Here is an 18,821-nt window from a genome sequence, read left to right as displayed (position 1 = left end):
CCAATTATGAAGACCAGAACAAATTATCAACAGAAAAATTAAAATGTTCTTTTTGCATCTGGATAATTTATTTAAACCCCAACTTTAATTCCTGCATAGGCTTCTCTTGGTTTCATCTCCTGAGAATAAATATTTGTCATATTATTACGCTATTTGCTGGGATATAAAGGGCTTACTTCTGCCAAGTGAGACAGTGGTCAATTAACAAAGTTGTAGTCTTGTTTGATCTCTGAAAGAAGACAGCTTCATAAAATGTTATCAGGGTTTCATACCAACTGTATCACTTTTTATTATTCCTTCCGCAGCTCAAACCACATGCTAATATATATATATATATATATATATATATATATATATATATAAATATATATAAAAGGGACCATCTAAGGCCTTTCTCCTCTCGACAGAAGCATTGTAGATGTTTAAGAACACAGAATTATTCCAGAACTTCACACACAATTGGAAAAGGGAGGAATCCAACATATTATTGAAAGTCTCTAGAATGTTGAGATTTTTCACTGAAAGATGGCATATAATGTATGTAATACAGAGAGAGTGGAAGCTCTAGCTTTGACTTAAGAAAAATTCCTTCCCTTTACCAAATTGTGCCTTATAAAATGTGAGAAAGAAAGAGAAAGTAAAAAAATATCAACTTTTAGATTGGGGCTGGTTGAATTATGATAAAATTGATAAATTTTCAAAAACCCAATTTGAAGATTTTCTATATTTTACACATGAAAAATCTCTGTCAACTCACAAGACAGAAACACCAGTTTTACCTTTCACTAGACTCCTATAACCAAGACAGCAATCACAAACCAGGAGAGAATAAATAATCTTGTACTTTCTTAGGTTACCACTTATTTCTCACTGTTTGAGATCATTAATTTATGCAGGTTTTAGAAATAGAGAAGTTTTTCCATGAAGATCTGAGATAAAATCACCTAGCTTACTGCACACCTGATGCGAAGAACTTTTTAAAAACTCTCTATAGCCACTTTTCTGAACATTTCAGGTTATGCCTTTGAAAACACACACATCCCTTAATGTGGAATCATTCATATTCTCCCTGTTAATTGAGTTACTTGGGTGTTAAGGGAGGCATACAGAAAAGGGACGGTTCCAGTGACTAGGCAAGTCATGAAGCACCTTATACATTCCACCCCCTCCCCCGCCCCACCAAAAACAAAACAAAACAAAACAAACAAATTGTTCACATTAAAAAGAGAGTTCTGCTGACAAGCAACAGCCCTGTGGGGGAGGGGTAAAATATACTCTAGCAAGTGAATCTGTTCTTATAAAATGAAAACCTTTTATCCCACAGCATGCCCACTTTGCAAAAAAAATTTTTTAAAGACTGAGAATATAAATGAATCCTTTGAAAATCTTGTAAGCCAAACCTTAAAAACCTAAAAAATGCAAAGCCTGGTTAGAAGCTACATCTTCAGTAGCCCAGGAAAAAATATTTTATGAAATCCTATTCTCCTCTTTCTTTTCTAACATTGTGCTATCAATCTTTCAGGAACAGAAGCATCAGTGAAAGTAAGCAAGTTGTTGGTTTAAGTCTCCAAACAAACATACTAAGGCTAATAAACTGAAAATGTCACAGGTAAAGAAAATAGCTACAGAAACTCGGAACAAGACTCAAGTCCATGAAGACATCAACACCCAGCAGTTCTGAGGAGTTAGTTCCCCAGTTAATATTCCCTCCCTCACAGAGATTAACTAATATCTTAGTTTGCTCAGGAAAAAATGTTTATTTTTTTATAAAATTAAAACAGTTTTTTGATCTCCAAAAAGCTCAGTTGCAGTAAGGAAGAAATTTTAACAGGCAAGATGAAACTGACTGCTACTTTTTTCATATCCTAATTAAAACTCTTGGGCAAGAGTAAGGCTCACAGGTCCCTAACAGTTCTTACCCAATTTGTTATCATGTTTTAAAATGCAATTATATCCTTAAAATGAAGGAATATAGTGAAGAATATTTCCCTTCACAAAAGCAGATTTCTGAGCACACTGCAATAGCAGGAAATCCTTTTAAACTTTTCCCTCAACACTTTTGTCAGACTCAAGTCTGGTTAAATTGTTCATTAAAAGAACATTCTCTTCCTTATAGATCTGATGCAAACTCAAAGTATGAATTGTGGATCTTTTGTAATTCATACAGAAAATAAACACTTTACAAGAGAAATCCAACTCTTCCATCTAGGTCCAACAAAGTCAAACTGTGAGAGCAAATCTTACCTATCGTTTATGAGGAAATTTGTCATTTGGTTTTCCCCTACCTTTGCCTGCTCTAACTGTGCCTGCCTGGAGTCTGTCTCCTGACCTCCAACCCTGGGGCAAGTCCTCCTTGTTGCCAGCAAAGGGACTTCACTTCATCTTCCCATACAGCGGCCCTCACAACCCAGAGACCACCTTCTTCCCATAATCCCATGCTTCCTTTCATCTCTTTGGAGGAAGCGGGTTGAGAAAAGCTTGGGCCAGTCATTTTGCCTCTAACCTGCCAAGACAAGCTGGAGGGGCAAACCCTAACAGACCTTAAGAGGAGAAAGTGCCCACATTTCTTGTCTAGGGTCTCTGATTGGGGGGAAGGGAGAAGGAAAAATAGTGGAGGGCTTAAAAGGATTTATTTCGTAAAATGGCCCTTGGAACTGGATTTAAATTTGGAGCCGGCAGGACATGGAGTACCAAGTGGCAGGGAAGATTTTAGGAGGCTTAGTGGAGAGTTGTCAAGTCAAGGAATCTAGAAAGGCTTGCACCAGCATCCAGGATTCACAGCGGTGTGGGCTGGGGCACACAGTTGGGGTTCAGAGAGCAAAGGTCAGTCTTTGGTAGGCCAAGAGTCTAGGGAAGGCTCCAGATTTAAAGCGGCCCTTTCTGTGAAACTCTGTTAAGCTCGCCCAGGAACAGAATGTTCGCGCGGAGAGGAGAGGGCTGACTCTAGGCTTAAAAACATTTTTAGGAGGAGAGACTTACCGCATGTCCCCATAAGGTCCAGAATAGTTCTCCATCCAGGGACCCATTTCGCTTTTGACACAACTGGGACTTGGATAGGGCACTCTGCTCACCACGCCGCCGGGATACCACACATCGGGTGGAGAGAAGTCGCCTTCTTGGCCCGCCAGCCCCTGAGGTGGCCGAGTGTAGCCGTATGGGGCTACAGCCCCTGCCTCGCCTGCACTGCCGCCCCCGCCTCCGCCACATACAGCTGGCCCATACAGCTGGCCTTCTTCGGCCGTGAAGAGAGTGTGCCAGGAAGAGGAGGCGGCGGCTGAGGGTGAGCCTGAGCCCGGTCCTGCTGCACCCCCGCCATGCAGGCTCGCCAGGTCCCCATAGCGGCACTGCGCTGCAGCGGCCACCCAGGCGCTGCCGTAGTCCAGCGGGTTCTCCAGCTTAATGCGGGCATGAGGATGGGGAGGTGGTGGAGGGGGCGGCGGCCCGGCCAGGGCTAGCGGAAAGTTGTAGTAGTCGCGAGTCTGATAAGCTGCTACCTCGTCCAGTGCTCCAGACTTATAGAGAGACAGGGTGGATGGCAGCTCAAGTGTTCCAGAGCCCCCTGCTTCGCCGCTGCCAGAGCAGCTCAGGCTCTCAGTGTCCAGACCTTTGGTGTAACCTGCCTTGAAAGGGGAATACTCAGCAGTCTCTTCAGTGCCCTTGCTCGGGCCATCATCCAGCAAAGAACCTTTGCATTCAGCCAACGGGGCACAAGGAGTGGGACGCACCGCGGCTGGTGGACCCAGGAGCGGGGCGTACATGCAATCCCCCCGAAGCTGCTCCCCAGGACTCAGATGCTCCAACGCCTCCACACCCAAGCCCATGGACACCGACACTGCCTTACACAACTCCTTGGCGCTGTCCGAGATGGTCGAACTGCCTCCTAGGTAACTGTCCTTGGAAGAGATGGGAGCCCCAGTGGCCTCCCTCGCTCTCCCGCTGCTGCCTTCGGATACCGCCTCCTGCTGCTGCTGTTGCTGCTGCTGAAGAAGTTGCATGGTGCCGGCCTCGCTCAGGATGTCTTTAAGATCGGTGGAGCAGCTGCTTAAGCCGGGGAAAGTGGGGCCCAGCAGGGACAATGTGGATGGGGCAGCTGAGTCATCCTCATCCAGAGGTGCTGGCGGCGGCTGCTGCAGCCCCTTGCCGGCAGCCGAGGCAGCTCTGGGCTCTGGGACGCAGCCACTCTCCGGGTGACCCTCGGGGGCTGAGTGATGTTGTGAAGGCTGCTGTTCCTCTTCCAGGGCCAGGTAGCCTGTGGGGCCTCTGCTCTGGACTTGGGGAGAGCCATCCTCTCTCTGCTGCTGCTGTTGCTGCTGCTGCCGTGGACTGGTCTCCTGCTGCTGCTGCAAACGGGCGCCGGAAGGTGCTGCACTCGAGGCCTCAGGGTGCCGGGGGAGTGGGTTCTGGATCACTTCGCATACACTCTGAAACAGGTTCTGGAAAGCTCCTCGATAGGTCTTGGACGGTGGCCGGGGGTAGACCCTCCCCAGCCCTAACTGCACTTCCATCCTGAAGCTTGGCTCAATCTTTTACCTAATTCCTTTATCCTGCTCCCCTTTTCTTGCTGAGAAGAGTTCAACAGGCTGCAGTGCGTAGTTGCTGCAGCTAGTTGCCCACCTGCGGGAAGCTCCTGGTAAGGAAACTTGCAGGAATAACCACTCCAAAGCGTTCTGACAGCCTCAAAGTCTAGTGCAGAGGAAACACGCCCTGGACACGATCTTCCCTGGTAGGCTCACAATCTGTTCCTGAATACTTGTAGGGTAGATTCAAAAGATGCTTCTTGAAGGTAGGGGGGACCCTCCGTCTTCTGAATTTGTTATCCACTGAAGCAGGTGCAAATAGGAGCCTGGTTATTTTCTCTTTGGTTTATTTTGGGTTTTGCTGTTGGGTTTCGTTTGTTTGGTTTTGGTTGGGGCTTTGTTATGTTTTGTCCCTTTTCTTTCTTTCTTTTTTTTTATTATTATTATTATTATTATTTTTTTTTTGCGGGGAGGGGGTTGGCTACTGAAGTCCTGACTGCCTTTTCATCGCTTGATCTCTGGCCCCACAAACTGGTGGGAAGGAGGAGCAGCGTGCAGGGGAGGTGGAAAGGGAGTAAGAGGAACCAGGGGGTCTGACCTGCGTACCGCCTAACCAGCCAGATTCTGGCTGCAGCGCTGAAGCAGCTCCCAGGTCTCCTGGCACCCCAGAGCCGTCTTTGCAACGTGCAGCTAGCTCGCCCGCTCGCAGCCAAAGGGAGTTACCTCTCTGCAAACTCGGGCTGGCCGCGCGGGACTGACTGGAAGCGGGGGGGGCGGGGGAGGTTGAGGGGGCTGAGAGGAACAGACAGAGGCAGCAGCCGTAGAGGAGACCCTGGGGGGGGGGGGCAGGGGGAGGGGAGGAGGACAAAGGCAGCCGTCAGTCCTACCCGGCACTTTCCTTGCTTCCTCCGAGTCTCTAGCAGCTTTTAAAAACTTCACCGAAGAAGAAAAGGCAGCTCCGGGGCGGCGACTTAGAAGCCGCCGCGGTGCAAGAGGCGTTGGCTGTCGCCAGAGCCCGCTGGGGTTGACGCGGTGCGTCCCTTAGGCTCCTGTCCCGCACGGAAGCAGCTAGCTCGTTCGCTTTCCCTCGGTCGCTGGCTCTGCCTCCAGGCTTGCTCCGGACCCTCCGGCGCTCGCAGCACACTGGCTCCCTGGGATCTCGGAGGGGGTGCTGGGAGGTGGAGAGCAAATGCAACAGTTTGCTAGTCGGGTCCCGCCCCCGCCGGGCCTGCCTCCTTGCCTTCCCACCTCCTTTCTCCCTCCCCTCCCCTTTCCTTTTCTCCCCTCCCCTGAACGCACAGGAAAGCCGGGTGGCTTTGGAGAAACAAGTGCTGGTGCAGCGTGGGTGAAGGCAGAAAAGGATTGGTCTAGCTTAGGAGGACCCCAGCTCCCCGACTATCTCTTGCTTTTCTGGACCAGATTTTTAAGCGACAGGGCTGACTCTTTAAGCTTTAACTCAGAGCTTTATTTTAAAGACAGGGCCACTGAGCTCTCAGAGGCCAGCATTTTGGTTCTGAAGTCCAATCTCAAAACAGACCCTGTGCACGTGTGGGGGCGGAGGGAGTGGGAAAGGGAGATAGAAGTATAGAAGAAATACGAGGATCTCCTTCAGTGAGGGACTATGTTCAGGGCAGGCCCACCAGGAAGTGCAAATGGGAGGTCTCCTACAAACTGAGGAACTAGCTATGATGGCCAAGCCAGCCTGTACTTGTTGAACCCTTTCAGATTCAGATAGGGGTAGATTGGGCCTTGTGGGGTGGTATCAGTTGCTCTAGGAACCCTCTGCCTGGGAACCAAAGGTAATCTCTACCCTCTTCTTGTCCGTTTTCCTGTCTAGAGTTACTTCTAAGCACACACTTCTCACTCATCCAGATGTACAAAGGAAAATCACTCAGAAGAGCAGACAAACACCTGAATACTAGAAATACTTGTCATGTACACAGAGACCTCAATTCTGTCCAGGGTTTTGCAGACATTTGCTTATATACAGGCACTTGCTTTTCCAAGTTGCCTTTGCATATTTTAAGTTTGCAAACTGCATTATTCAAGGAATGGAACCTGTATAACACTGATTTTCTTCCTTTTTGTAGACAGCCAGAAGTGAAAGGTGATGTGGGCTATCACAATTGTTCTTTTATGGAAGAGGGCTCATCTTCTCTGTGTAAAGTGGAGAGCCAAGTGGCAATCAAAGAGCAGAGAAAATGAAAAGGTTGATCTATAGAGAAGGAGGTGTCCCTTGGTGTCAGCAGGGTCTCTGGGCCTTCCTAGATTTTAAAACCCTTAGACTTCTGGATCTGGGCAGGGTCTGTCTGTCCCAGAGAACTAGTGGAGTTTTTCACATGAGCCTGTTCTGCTTTTTGCAGGTTTCTACAGAGTCTTATCTTGTTCACAGCCAAGCATCATGAGAATTTACTTACAGTGACCAAAGGAAGTAATACTAAAGACAGGGATGAGTGGGCATGATCTGCTTTATTTCCCAGATGAAGACACTGAAGCAAGGACATAATTTGTTCTATGTTTCACTTTAGTAGAACCTAAACTACTCTTCCATCTCACTGCTATTTGAGCTAGACTCATCAGTATCAAGGGAACTTGGGAAAGGGCTATAAATGAAACTTCCAGAAGCCTGAGGAGCTTTGTATCTGAAGAAATGAAAAACTGTCTTCTGGGACTTCAGTGACTGAACATCCCAGATATACTCCCTTTGTTGGTAAAGAGTCTCACAAGATACTCTTATGGTTAAGGCACAGTCTTATTCTTAAAGATGTCCAATTGTAACAGGGCAATTCTCAATTCCTTATTGTAATGGAAAATGGGAGTATGTAACTGAAATGCACAGATACTTTGAAAACCTTATTTAAATAATCAACGCAACCTTTAGTTCCATCAAAGCTTTTAACGAAGGCTGTTCAAAGTTAATAAAGTAAATTGAACTGGCAGGAAAGTGAAATGTGAAAGTGAAAGTTGTTCAGTGGTGTTTGACTCTTTGTGACCCCATGGACTATACAGCCCCATGGAATTCTCTAGGCCAGAATATTGGTATATATAGCCTTTCCCTTCTTCAGTGGATCTTTCCAAATCAAGGATCGAACCCAGGTCTCCTGCATTGCAGGCGGATTCTTTACCAGCTAAGCCACAAGGGAAGCCCAAGAATACTGGAGTGGGTAGTCTATCCCTTCTCCAGTGGATATTCCCAGCCCAGGAATTGAACCAGGGTCTCTTGCATTGCAGGCAGATTCTTTACCAACTGAGCTATCAGGGCAGGAAAGTGGAATGGAAATAACGTAGGTCTCAGAGCCAGAAATTTGTCTTAAGATTGACAATGAATCTCTTCTTCTCAGTAAGCTTAATTTCTTGCTCTGTGAAATGGGGTGGGGAGAAGGTAGATGCTGGATCTGACAGTCTTTCAAACACTGACAGTTTAGAGTGCTGTGACTCACTTGAGTTTTCTTCTTATCTACACTCCATAGAGGGTGAGTATGGAAGGGGCTGCTAGTGATAGTGAAAAACTCAGTGGACAGAAGTGAGGAGGGTAGTTATAAGTAAAGAAGCTTGAAAAAATGTAAACTGAGAAATAATTCCTCAGAGTTGCCCGTTGAATAAATGGCATCCTAACAGACATTCAAACCCAGGTCTGAAGAAATTCCAAAATTCATGTTGCTTTCACAGCACCAAAATTATCTCCAAAATTTTCTTATAAAATTCCAGCCAATAATACATACCTTTGAAAGGCTGATAATTAAAGATTATATGTATGTAAAAATTTAAACAGGAAAGCATTATACAAATCTGAAGGATCACCTTGTTATGTTTTATTTTTAAAGGTGGTGCTACCAACATTTATGTTATTGTCAAGGAAGACTAACTACTATGAACATAATAAGAATTTATACTTTATTTTGAATTTTGAACGCTGATCTCCAATCTAAAATCTTATCTTTCCCCCATTGCTTTAAAGAAGATCAAGAGATGCTACTGGAGACTATTACATAAATCATGTGCTTGTACAATCTTTCTCTTTTTTCTTTTTCTTCTTTGCAATTTTTAGCAACCACGTAATTTACATTAGGGTTTACTCTTGGTGTTGTTGGAAGCCACCAGGACTTCCTTGGTGGCTTAGATGGGAAAGTGTCTGCCTACAATGCGGGAAACCCGGGTTCAATCCCTGGGTTGGGAAAATCTCCTGGAGAAGGAAATGGCAACCCACTCCAGTATTCTTGCCTGGAGAATCCCATGGATGGAGGAGCCTGATAGACTACAGTCGGTCGCAAAGAGTCGGACACAACTGAGTGACTTCACTTTCACTTGGTGTTATATATTGATAGGTTTGAACAGATGTACAATGACATGTGTCTATCTTTAGGTATTATACAGAGATTTTTCTCTGCTCTAAAAGTCCTTTGTGCTCCACATATTCATCCCACCTCCCCACCACTGATCACATATTTAGGCAACCACTGATCTTTTTACCATCTCCATAATTTTACCTTTTTCAGAATGTCATATAGTTGGAAATATACAATAAATATTATATTAATCATACTATATGTAGACTCTCAGATTGGCTTCTTTCACTTAGTAATATGTATTTAAGGTTCCTTTATGTCTTTTCATGACTTGATAGCTTGTTCCTTTTTAGTACTGAATAATATTTCATTGTCTGGATGTACCACTGTTTATTTATCCATTCATTTACTGAACGACATCTTAGTTACTCCCAAGTTTTGGCAATTATGAATAAAGCTACTGTAAACATTGGGTGCAGGTTTTTGTGTGGATATACATTTTCAGTTTGTTTGGATAAATACCAGAGAGTGTAATTGCTGGACAATATAGTAAGAGTATATTTGTTTCTATAAGAAACCATCAAACTGTCTTGTAAGGTGGCTGTACCATTCTGCATTCCCACCAACAAAGGATGAGAATTCCTGTTGCTCCACATCTAGCACCCAGTGTTGTCAGTGTTCTATTGGTATCTCATTTCTGTTTAAATTTGCATTTCCCTCATGTCATATGATGTGGAACATCTTTTTTTAAATTAAGTTTTATTGAAGTATAGTTGCTTTTTGTTGTGTTAGTTTCCTCTGTACAGCAAAATGAATCAACCATACATATACCCTAACCCCGCTGCTGCTGCTAAGTCGCTTCAATTGTGTCCAACTCTGTGTGACCCCATAGACGGTAGCACACCAGGCTCCCCAGTCCCAGGGATTCTCCAGGCAAGAACACTAGAGTGGGTTGCCATTTCCTTCTCCAATGCAGGAAAGTGAAAAGTGAAAGTGAAGATGCTCAGTCATGTCCGACTCTTAGCGACCCCATGGACTGCAGCTCACCAGGCTCCTCTGTCCATGGGATTTTCCAGGCAAGAGTACTGGAGTGGGTTGCCATTGCCTTCTCCGTTTCAAGAGCAGAACTTTTAATTTTTAATGAAGTCCAATTTATCAGTTCTTTTTTTCATGGATTGTTCCTTTGGTGTTGTATGTAAAAAGACATCACCACACCCACAGTTATCTAGGTTTTCTCTTATGTTATTGTCTAGTGATTTTATAATTTGCATTTTACATTTAGGTATGATCCATTTTGAGTTAATTTTTGTGAAGACTGTCTAGATTCATTTTCCACACGTAGATCGCCCTTGTTCCAGCACTGTTTATTGAAAAGACTACTTTCACTCCATTTTATTGCCTTTGCTCCTTTGTCACTGATCAATTGACAACATTTATATGGGTCTATTTCTGGGCCTTCTATTCCAGAGGGGTTTTCTAAAACAACCATATTAAAAGTATTATTGACATACAAAATGGTGCACATATTTAAAGTTATATAAATTGATAACTTTTGTCATATGCATACACTCATGAAATCACCATCTAATCATGGTAGTGAAAATATTTATCATCCCTAAAATTTTTTGTGCCCCTTTTACTTCCTCATTCCACCCCTCCATACACTATCCTTTTGGCAAGCAATTATTTGCATTTTGATTAGTTTTCATTTTCCAAAATTTCATATGAATGAAATTACCATCTTTTTTGTTTGGCATCTTTCACTCAGCATAATACCCTTGATTAAAGGAGGACATGGCAACCCACTCCAGCATTCTTGCCTGGAGAACCCCATGGACAGAGAGGAGCCTGGCCAGCTACAGTCTGTGGGGTCACACAGAGTTGGACACGACTGAGCAACTGAGCATGCATGCATGTAATACCCTTGATATCCATCCAAGCTCTTATGTGTAAAGGTAATTTGTTCTTCTTTATTGCTAAGTATTATCCCATTGTATTGGATGTACCACAACTTTTTTACCCATTAGCTTGTTGATGAAACTGATGTTCTTTACAATTTTTGAATATAACAAATAAAGATTTTATGAACATACATACATACATCTTTGTATGGACATATACTTTTGCTCCCTTTGTCTGTATATTTAGTAGTGGAATCACTATGTTCACTAGAGTAGAGATACATTTACCTTATTAAAAAAAAACAAAAACTGCTAAGCTGTTTTCCAAAGTGTTTGTGCCATTGTATGTTCTCACCAGCATTTCCTCCACATCCACACCAACACTTTGTATGGTCAGTTTTTTAAATTTAGCCTTCTAATTTGATATATAAGCATTTCTCATTTAATTTGCATTTCTCCAATGAATAATAATGTAGAGAGTTTTTGATGTGCTTATTTGCCATTTGTATATTTTTATTGGGTAAAGACAGCTCAATTTTTTTTCTATATTTGGCTGCTTATATTTTATGAAGTTTTTAGAGTTATTTGTATATTCTAACACAAGTTCATTATCAGAAATATGACTGATATTTCCGATGAGAAATAATATTTTCTCTCAATTTATAGTTTGTCTTCATCGTCTTACAGTTTTTTTAAGAATAGAATATTTTAATTCTGATCAAGTTCAATTTATCAATTTACTTATGGATTATGATTTTGGTGTCAAATTTAAGATATCTTTTTCTAACCCAGCATCACAAGCTATGTTTTTAAAAGCTTGTGTTTTTTTTCCTAGAATTTGTATAGTTTTCAGTTTTATACTTAATATGATGCATTCTCAGTTGATTTTTGTATATGGATATCAATTTATTTTTATATCAATGTCCTGTTGTTTCAGCCCAATTTGTTGAAAAGACTATTTTTCTCCTTTTAATTGCCCTTGCTGCTGCTAAGTCGCTTCAGTCATGTCCGACTCTGTGCGACCCCATAGATGGCGGCCCACCAGGCTCTGCCGTCCCTGGGATTCTCCAGGCAAGAACACTGGAGTGGGTTGCCAGTTCCTTCTCCAATGCATGAAAGGGAAAAGTGAAAATGAAGTCGCTCAGTCGTGTCCGACTCTTCGTGACCCTTTTGGTCTGCAGCCTACCAGGCTCCTCCGTCCATGGGATTTTCCAGGCAAGAGTACTGGAGTAGGGTGCCATTGCCTTCTCCATAATTGCCCTTAGACCTTTTTAATAATCAATTGTCAATATATGTTTCTGTAGAGAGTTGTTTTTAAGTTGAATCTGATCATTCACTCACTTAAATTCTGTCTCTGGCTTTCCATTCCTCTTAGTATAAATGTCCAAATCTTCAACCAGATGCTATATGATCTGGTATCTTGTAACCTCTCTGATTTTATCTCATACCACTATTCCTCCTGTTTTCTGAGCCTTGCTCACACTGGCCTTTACTCAGAGTTCCTCAAAGGCCCAATAGTTCTTCATGCCTTTTCATATGCTGTTCCCTGTACGTGAAATGCTGGCTTATCCTTCTTACTCATTTAGCTAATGCCTATGCATAGAGCACTTCCAGAAAGACATCCTAGACCTCCTGGGCTACCTCAAATTCTCCATTCATTCACCTTTTAATGTGTTTTAACAGTACCCAGTATTTCTCTGTTAGAAGTTTTCTCACTAAGTGTTGTTTAGTCACCCAGTCGTGTCCGACTTTTTGTAATCCTGTGGACTGCAGCAAGCCAGGCCTCCCTGTCCTTCACCATCTCCTGGAGTTTGCCCAAGTTTATGTTCATTACCTTGGTGATGCTGTACAGCCATCTCATCCTCTGACACCCTCTTCTCCTTCTGCCCTCAATCTTTCCCAGCATAAGAGACTTTTCCAATGAGTTATCTGTGCGCATTAGATGACAAAATACTGGAGCTTCAGCATCAGTCCTTCCAGTGAATTTTCAGGGTTGATCTCCTTTAAGATTGACTGGTTTGATCTCCTTGCCATCCAAGGGACTTTCAGGAGTCTTCTCCAGCACCACAGTTCAAAGGCATCAATTCTTTGGCATTCTGCCTTCTTTATGGTCCAGCTCTCACAACTGTACATGACCACTGGGAAGACCATAGCCTTGACTATACAGACCTTTGTAGGCAGAGTAATGTCTCTGCTTTTCAACACACCATAGGTTTGTCATCATTTTCCTGCCAAGAAGCAATCGCCTTCTGATTTCATGGCTGTAGTCACCAGCCACAATGATTTTGGAGTGCAAAGAAGAGGAAATCCGTCACTACTTCCTCCTTTTCCCCTTCTATTTGCCATGCAATAATGGGGCCATATGCTGTGATCTTAGATTTTTTAAATATTTAGTCTTAAGCCGGCTCTTTCACTCTCCTCCTTCACCCTTGTCAAGAAGCTCTTTAGTTCCTCTTTGCTTTCTGCCATTAGAGTGGTATCATCCACTTATCTGAGGCTGTTCATGTTTCTCCCACCAATCTCAATTCTGGCTTGTAACTCATCCAGCCCAGCAATTTCTCATGATGTGCTCAGTGTATAGGTTAAACAAACAGGGTGACAGCAAACAGCTGTACTCCTTTCTCCATCTTGAACCAATCAGTTGTTCCATACAGGTTCTAACTGTTGCTTCTTGAACTTGCATACAGGTTTCTCAGGAAAAAGGTAAGATGGTCTGGTTTTCCATCTCTCTAAGAGCCTTGCACTGGAGAAGGCAATGGCACCCCACTCTGGTACTCTTGCCTGGAAAATCCCATGGATGGAGGACCCTGGAAGGCTGCAGTCCATGTCACTGAGGGTCGGACATGACTGAGCGACTTCACTTTCACTTTTCACTTTCCTGCATTGGAGAAGGAAATGGCAACCCACTCCAGTGTTCTTGCCTGGAGAATCTCAGGGACGGGAGAGCCTGGTGGGCTGCCGTCTATGGGATCGCACAGAGTCAGACACGACTGAAGTGACTTAGCAGCAAGAGCCTTCCACAGTTTGTCATGATCTACATAGTCAAGGCTTTAGTGTAGTCAATGAAATAGAGATAGATGTTTTTCTGAAATTCCCTTGCTTTCACTATAATCCAGTGAATGTTGGCAATTTGATCTCTAGTTCCTCTTCCTTTTCAAGCCTAGCTCGGACATCTGGAAGTTCTTGGTTTACATAATGCTGAAATCTAGCATGCAAGATTTTAAGCATGACCTTACTAGCATGGGAGGTGAGTTCAATTGTCCTATGATTAGCACATTCTTTGGTACTACCTTTTTTGGAATTGGGATGAGGATTGACCGTTTCTTGTCCTGTGGTCACTGCTGAGTCTTCCAGATTTGTTGAAATAATGAATGCAAAACTTTGATGGCTTCCTCCTTTAGAGATTTAAATAGTTTTGCTGGAATTTCATCTCATCCACTAGCTTTATTAACGGCAGTGCTTCTCAAGTCCCGCTTGACTTCACCCTCCAGAATGTCTGTCTCTGGGTGACTAACCACACCATCATACTAATCCCATTCATTAAGATCCTTTTTATACAGTTCATCTATGTATTCTTTCTATCTCTTCTTGATCTCTTCAGCATCTACTAGGTCTCTACCATTTTTATCCTTTATTTTGCCCATCTTTGGGAGGAAATCTCCCTTGATGTTTCCAATTTTCCTGAAGAGATATCTAGTTTTTGCCCTTTTGTTGTTTTTTTCTATTATTAAGCACTGCTCATTGAAGAAGGCCTTGTCTCTTCTAACTATTTTTTGAAGCTTTGCATTTAATTGGATGTACTTTTCTCTCTCTCCCTCACTTTTTGCTTCTCTTCGTTATTCTGGTATTCATAAAGCCTCCTCAAATAACCACTCTGCCTTCTTGCTTTTCTTTTTCTCTGGGATTCTTTTTGTTCACCACCTCCTGTAAAATATTACAAACCTCTGTCCATCGTTCTTCAGGCAAATACAATTATGTTAATTGTGCATTCAGTTGTTTAATATCTATTTTCCTCACTAGACTATAAGTTTGTTTCCTGATAGCAGGGACCTTGTTGATTCTGTTCATCATCCAATCCTTAGGACTCGGTCTGGCATGGCACATAGTCATTACTTAATAGTTATATGTTGAATAAATGGATGATATCTATTTCCACTGAAATAGAATCCTATTTCCAAAGAGAGTTTGGCTTTGGGGGTTTGCAAAAACCCTTGTGGTTTCAGCATACTTAGGCATGCAGTAAGCCTTTTCTCCACCTACAAGTAGAGAATTTCTCCAATTCATGCACTGAAGGGGTATTAAACATTTACTGCTTGGCAAGCCCTGTGCTAGGCACTTGGGATTCCCTGATAAATGGGATACTGTGGACTGTGTCTTTGAGGAGCTTATTCACAGTCTAAAACAAGAATGAAAAATCATTTAAATATCTATATTTGAGTTGGGCTGGAAAGAGTGGGGCTTATGAATAAATGCTCAGAGTTTTTCCTTCTGCTGGTTTGTAGATGTTTGCTATTTCCTCCATTTAGACAGTTATAAGAGACTACTTTCTCATCTCATATTTTCTTCTTCCTCTCTAAATGGTGATGCTTCCTTCTTACCCTTCCCCACAGCTCCAGCCCTAACTTCTCCCCTGACCACCTTCTTCAAGGCTATCTTCAATAGAATCAAAATCAGAAGGTTCTTTATTAAAAAATAACTCTGATAGCATTGCTTCTCTTCTCTATAAACTTTAATGGCCTATACGAGGGGTTTCAGACCTGAAAGCCTCTTTAAACAAAAGTGAGTGAAGAGAACCTGGTATTCGAGAGAGAAAAGGTTGTGGTGGTGGAAAGTGTGGCCAACTAAAAAAAATATTCCCCAACTCAAGGAGGCAGCCTCCACTCAACTCCAACTGGTTGTTGCCAACCAGGAATGAAACCTCAGTATTCCAGATGTTCCATTAGTTTTAAGAATAGCATTCCAGACTTTAATGTAAAATCTCTTTAATTTTTAAAAAAGTTGGCAACTAATTCAATTGGTTTAAAAACACCATCTAGGCCAAATGTTTTCCAGCCAAAAAAAACATGTCTGTGGACAAAATTTAGTTTGTGGACTGCCAATTTGCAAACTCTGACCTGCAGGTTCAAGTCCAAGTTTCATAGCCTAGCCTTTAAAAATTATCACAGTTAGGTCCTAATCTCTCTCTGCTGTACCTTCTCCCATCTCATTCTCCTGCCATTCACCCACCTCTTCAGCCATATCAGACATCCTGGGCTCTCTCTGAAAATACCCTATACTCTCAGGCTAGCCTATGTTGGGTTATGCTGTTGGCTTTTACAAAAATGTTATTCCTTTGCTTCTCTCATGACTAAATCCAACTTAACTTTCAAAGCACAGCTCAAATCTTGAGCTTTATGGGAAGCATTTTTGGATTTATTAATCATAATTAATTTATATAACTCTATTATTTCACTTTTAAAACACTTATCACAGCCTCACATATTATATAAATATATCTGATATAAAAATTTCTTCCTCCACCAGGCAGTATCCCACTCCTTGTACATTCCCATTCATTAATTTTTCAACAAATGTGTGGAACTCTTACTGTGTGCCAGGCACTCTACCAGGCACTATGACTAAGAGCTCTAGATGTTCTGTTTAGCCAAAATATAGGTATAAAATTTTAAATGCATGCAGATTACAGAAGTAGCATAGAAAGAGAGAGATTTTTCCCACACATCTGCTATTTAACTGCTAATAATAATAATTCTGTAGAAATCCACTGGCTTTACAAGACATTTTTAATCACTTTTGTATAATAAACCAGGTGACTAGGAGTTAATTCTATTTTGTAGAGGAGGAAACTGAGGCTCAGAAATATTAAGTAATTTTTCCAAAGTCAGCTGATAACAGGTAGGGCCAGTACAGCTATGAATTTAGATGTTCTATCACAAAGTAACTGACCTTTTACCACTATGCCTCAGTGGCCTCTCTGATAATCTGGAGAGGTGCCCTATCTATCCGTACTAGGCAGGTCAAACATTAGATGAGCTGGGACAGTACTGAATCTATGGTAGAGCAAGACATTTCATAATAGGTTTCATAGCAACATTTGATGAAGAATAAAAATACTTTCTACTCCTATTTATGTGCTATGTGACCTCTGGTAATCTTCCAGTTTGGGCCTCCTTTTACTTTTTTCTAGAATGGAGATAATAATAATTTTATTCTTCACAGTTTTCTGTGAAAACAATAAAAAACTCAAAGAGAGTATGCAATAAGGATTATTATAATAATCTGTCCATTATGTGCTTACAAGAGCTCTTCAAGAGATACACTGCTGTTATTATTCCCATTTTAAAGATGACTATATTTAGGCAGACCTAGAACTTGAAGCCTACTCTCTATGACACAAAACAGAATGTCATATTGCCTCTCATGCATTAGGCAACAGTTAATTACTGGTATCATCTGTATACTTCTGTTTACTTTTCAAAATGCCTAAGGATGTTTGACCCCAAGTTCAAGTGCCAGGGACAACATTTGGGATTCAAAGTTTAAACTCCATATTTAAAAGGTTTCAAAATATGTGAGGCAGAGGTCAACAGTTGGAAATCATTTCAGCTAGATCTTTCTTTCTTCCTACTCACATCTCACCCTTCTCCAGAAAAAAGGCCTGATCTTATTCTACTCTAGAAATGTCCTTGACAACTTTTATTGTAGAAAACACATTTGTAGATGGCAATATACAGGGAATCTTGGTTCAAATTTATTTTTGCTTTACCTGGTAAGGAGGTGGGAATCAATAGCTGCCAAAAGGGAAAAACGACAATCAATCAGGGAATGTGTATCACCTATAGGCCTTTAAGAATGGAATGTTCTGGGGAAATTGGAGTAAGACCAAAAGATGCGCTTGAGATCATTGCTATCTTTCATAGTAGCAGAGCTTCCATATAGACATTAAAGCTAGAAAAGATGGACCACTGAATAACAGCTATCATATTCATGTTATTTCTGTAGTTAACAAAAGAGGGGTGTCTTTACCCTATCTTCATGGTATCTCTGCAGCTTCAGGCCTTGACAGCAGTGAGTTTTATATAGGAAAATATGATTCACAAAAATATATGCATATAATACCCCAGTTTTCATAGAAACTTTTGGAGTTAAGCAGAGCATGCACAATTAACTCTGTTAATTAGAAAAGGAGTCTACCCTCTGAACTTGAAGTGACCTGGTCAAAGATCATTCAGCTATCCAAATGCAGAGAAATGTGGGAACAGCATTCTCCTTTGTCAGAGTTCTTTCTTCCACACCAGAATTTTTAGTGATAAACAAGTGATCCCCTTTTCCCAGAGACACACACTATTTGTAGCTAACTGAAAACTTTGGTTAGAGTTGGACTAGCTCTATCTTGAAATTGGGACAAATTCTCTGGAGTCCACTTTCCTGGCAGATTCTTTGGGGCATGAGTGAGAGTGAAGACCCAAGGGGGTAGAGCTGAGGTTGTGTTATAGATAAGAGTTCTACAGTCCTTTGCTACTGCCTTCTGCAACATGCTTCCCTTTTAGAGAAGTGTGAATTATCTCACAAGTCCCTGAGAAAATGTCCTAACCAGTTAAGTTCTACCCTTGACCAGGGAAGTTAACTCCTTAGACCATCATGAATCAATCTGTGAACATCAACAGTTTCTTTATTTTTTAGCTGAGTTTAAATGCAAATCAATAAAAAAAAATGAAAGGAAGGGGTATCATTATCTTTTACCTTGGAAAGTAGAGTTATTAGTAGAAATTCTTATACTTTGCTGAATGAATCACAAATAGTGTTCTGATATTTGTCAGTTGAAATTTTATTACTTTATTTAGATAGCTGATTCAGGTTTGTGTATACTGAAATCATGAATTATTATGATCAAAGCCATAAAGAAGAGCAAACTATTTTCCAACAGACCAAAACAGATTACATTCTCATAGAATTGCAAACTATACCAATTCTAGTTGTTTTCCTTTGTGAACCAACCTAAACCTGGGACTAAAGCAAATTCAAAAACAAAGATCAAATACTAGCTTATCAGCAAGCAATATGTCCTTTGTCTCCTATCCAACATTATCATTCCTTAGTCACCTGCTTTCCAATGC

The 18,821-nt window shown here is 41.8% G+C and overlaps 1 protein-coding gene across 2 annotated transcripts in view; it reads right to left on the bottom strand.

Annotated features, from left to right (window-relative positions):
• AR (androgen receptor) overlaps window positions 1–5,678 on the bottom strand; it is a 217,214-nt gene extending 211,536 nt beyond the window's left edge. Inside the window, exon 1 of one of the 2 annotated variants that reach the window (XM_086387520.1) lies at window positions 2,980–5,678. In XM_086387520.1, coding sequence (XP_086243646.1) covers window positions 2,980–4,505 — 1,526 coding nt within the window. In that variant the 5' untranslated portion in view covers window positions 4,506–5,678. The remainder of the gene's footprint in view (window positions 1–2,979) is intronic. The other variant, XM_086387521.1, reaches the window with a different exon arrangement.
• Window positions 5,679–18,821: the final 13,143 nt, after the last annotated feature.

This window comes from Bos grunniens, chromosome X, assembly GCF_055505025.1.
Source record: "Bos grunniens cultivar Pamir isolate PY7600 chromosome X, Bosgru_T2T1.0, whole genome shotgun sequence".
Lineage (NCBI taxonomy): Eukaryota > Metazoa > Chordata > Mammalia > Artiodactyla > Bovidae > Bos > Bos grunniens.
This window is presented reverse-complemented; position numbering and strand designations above follow the sequence as displayed.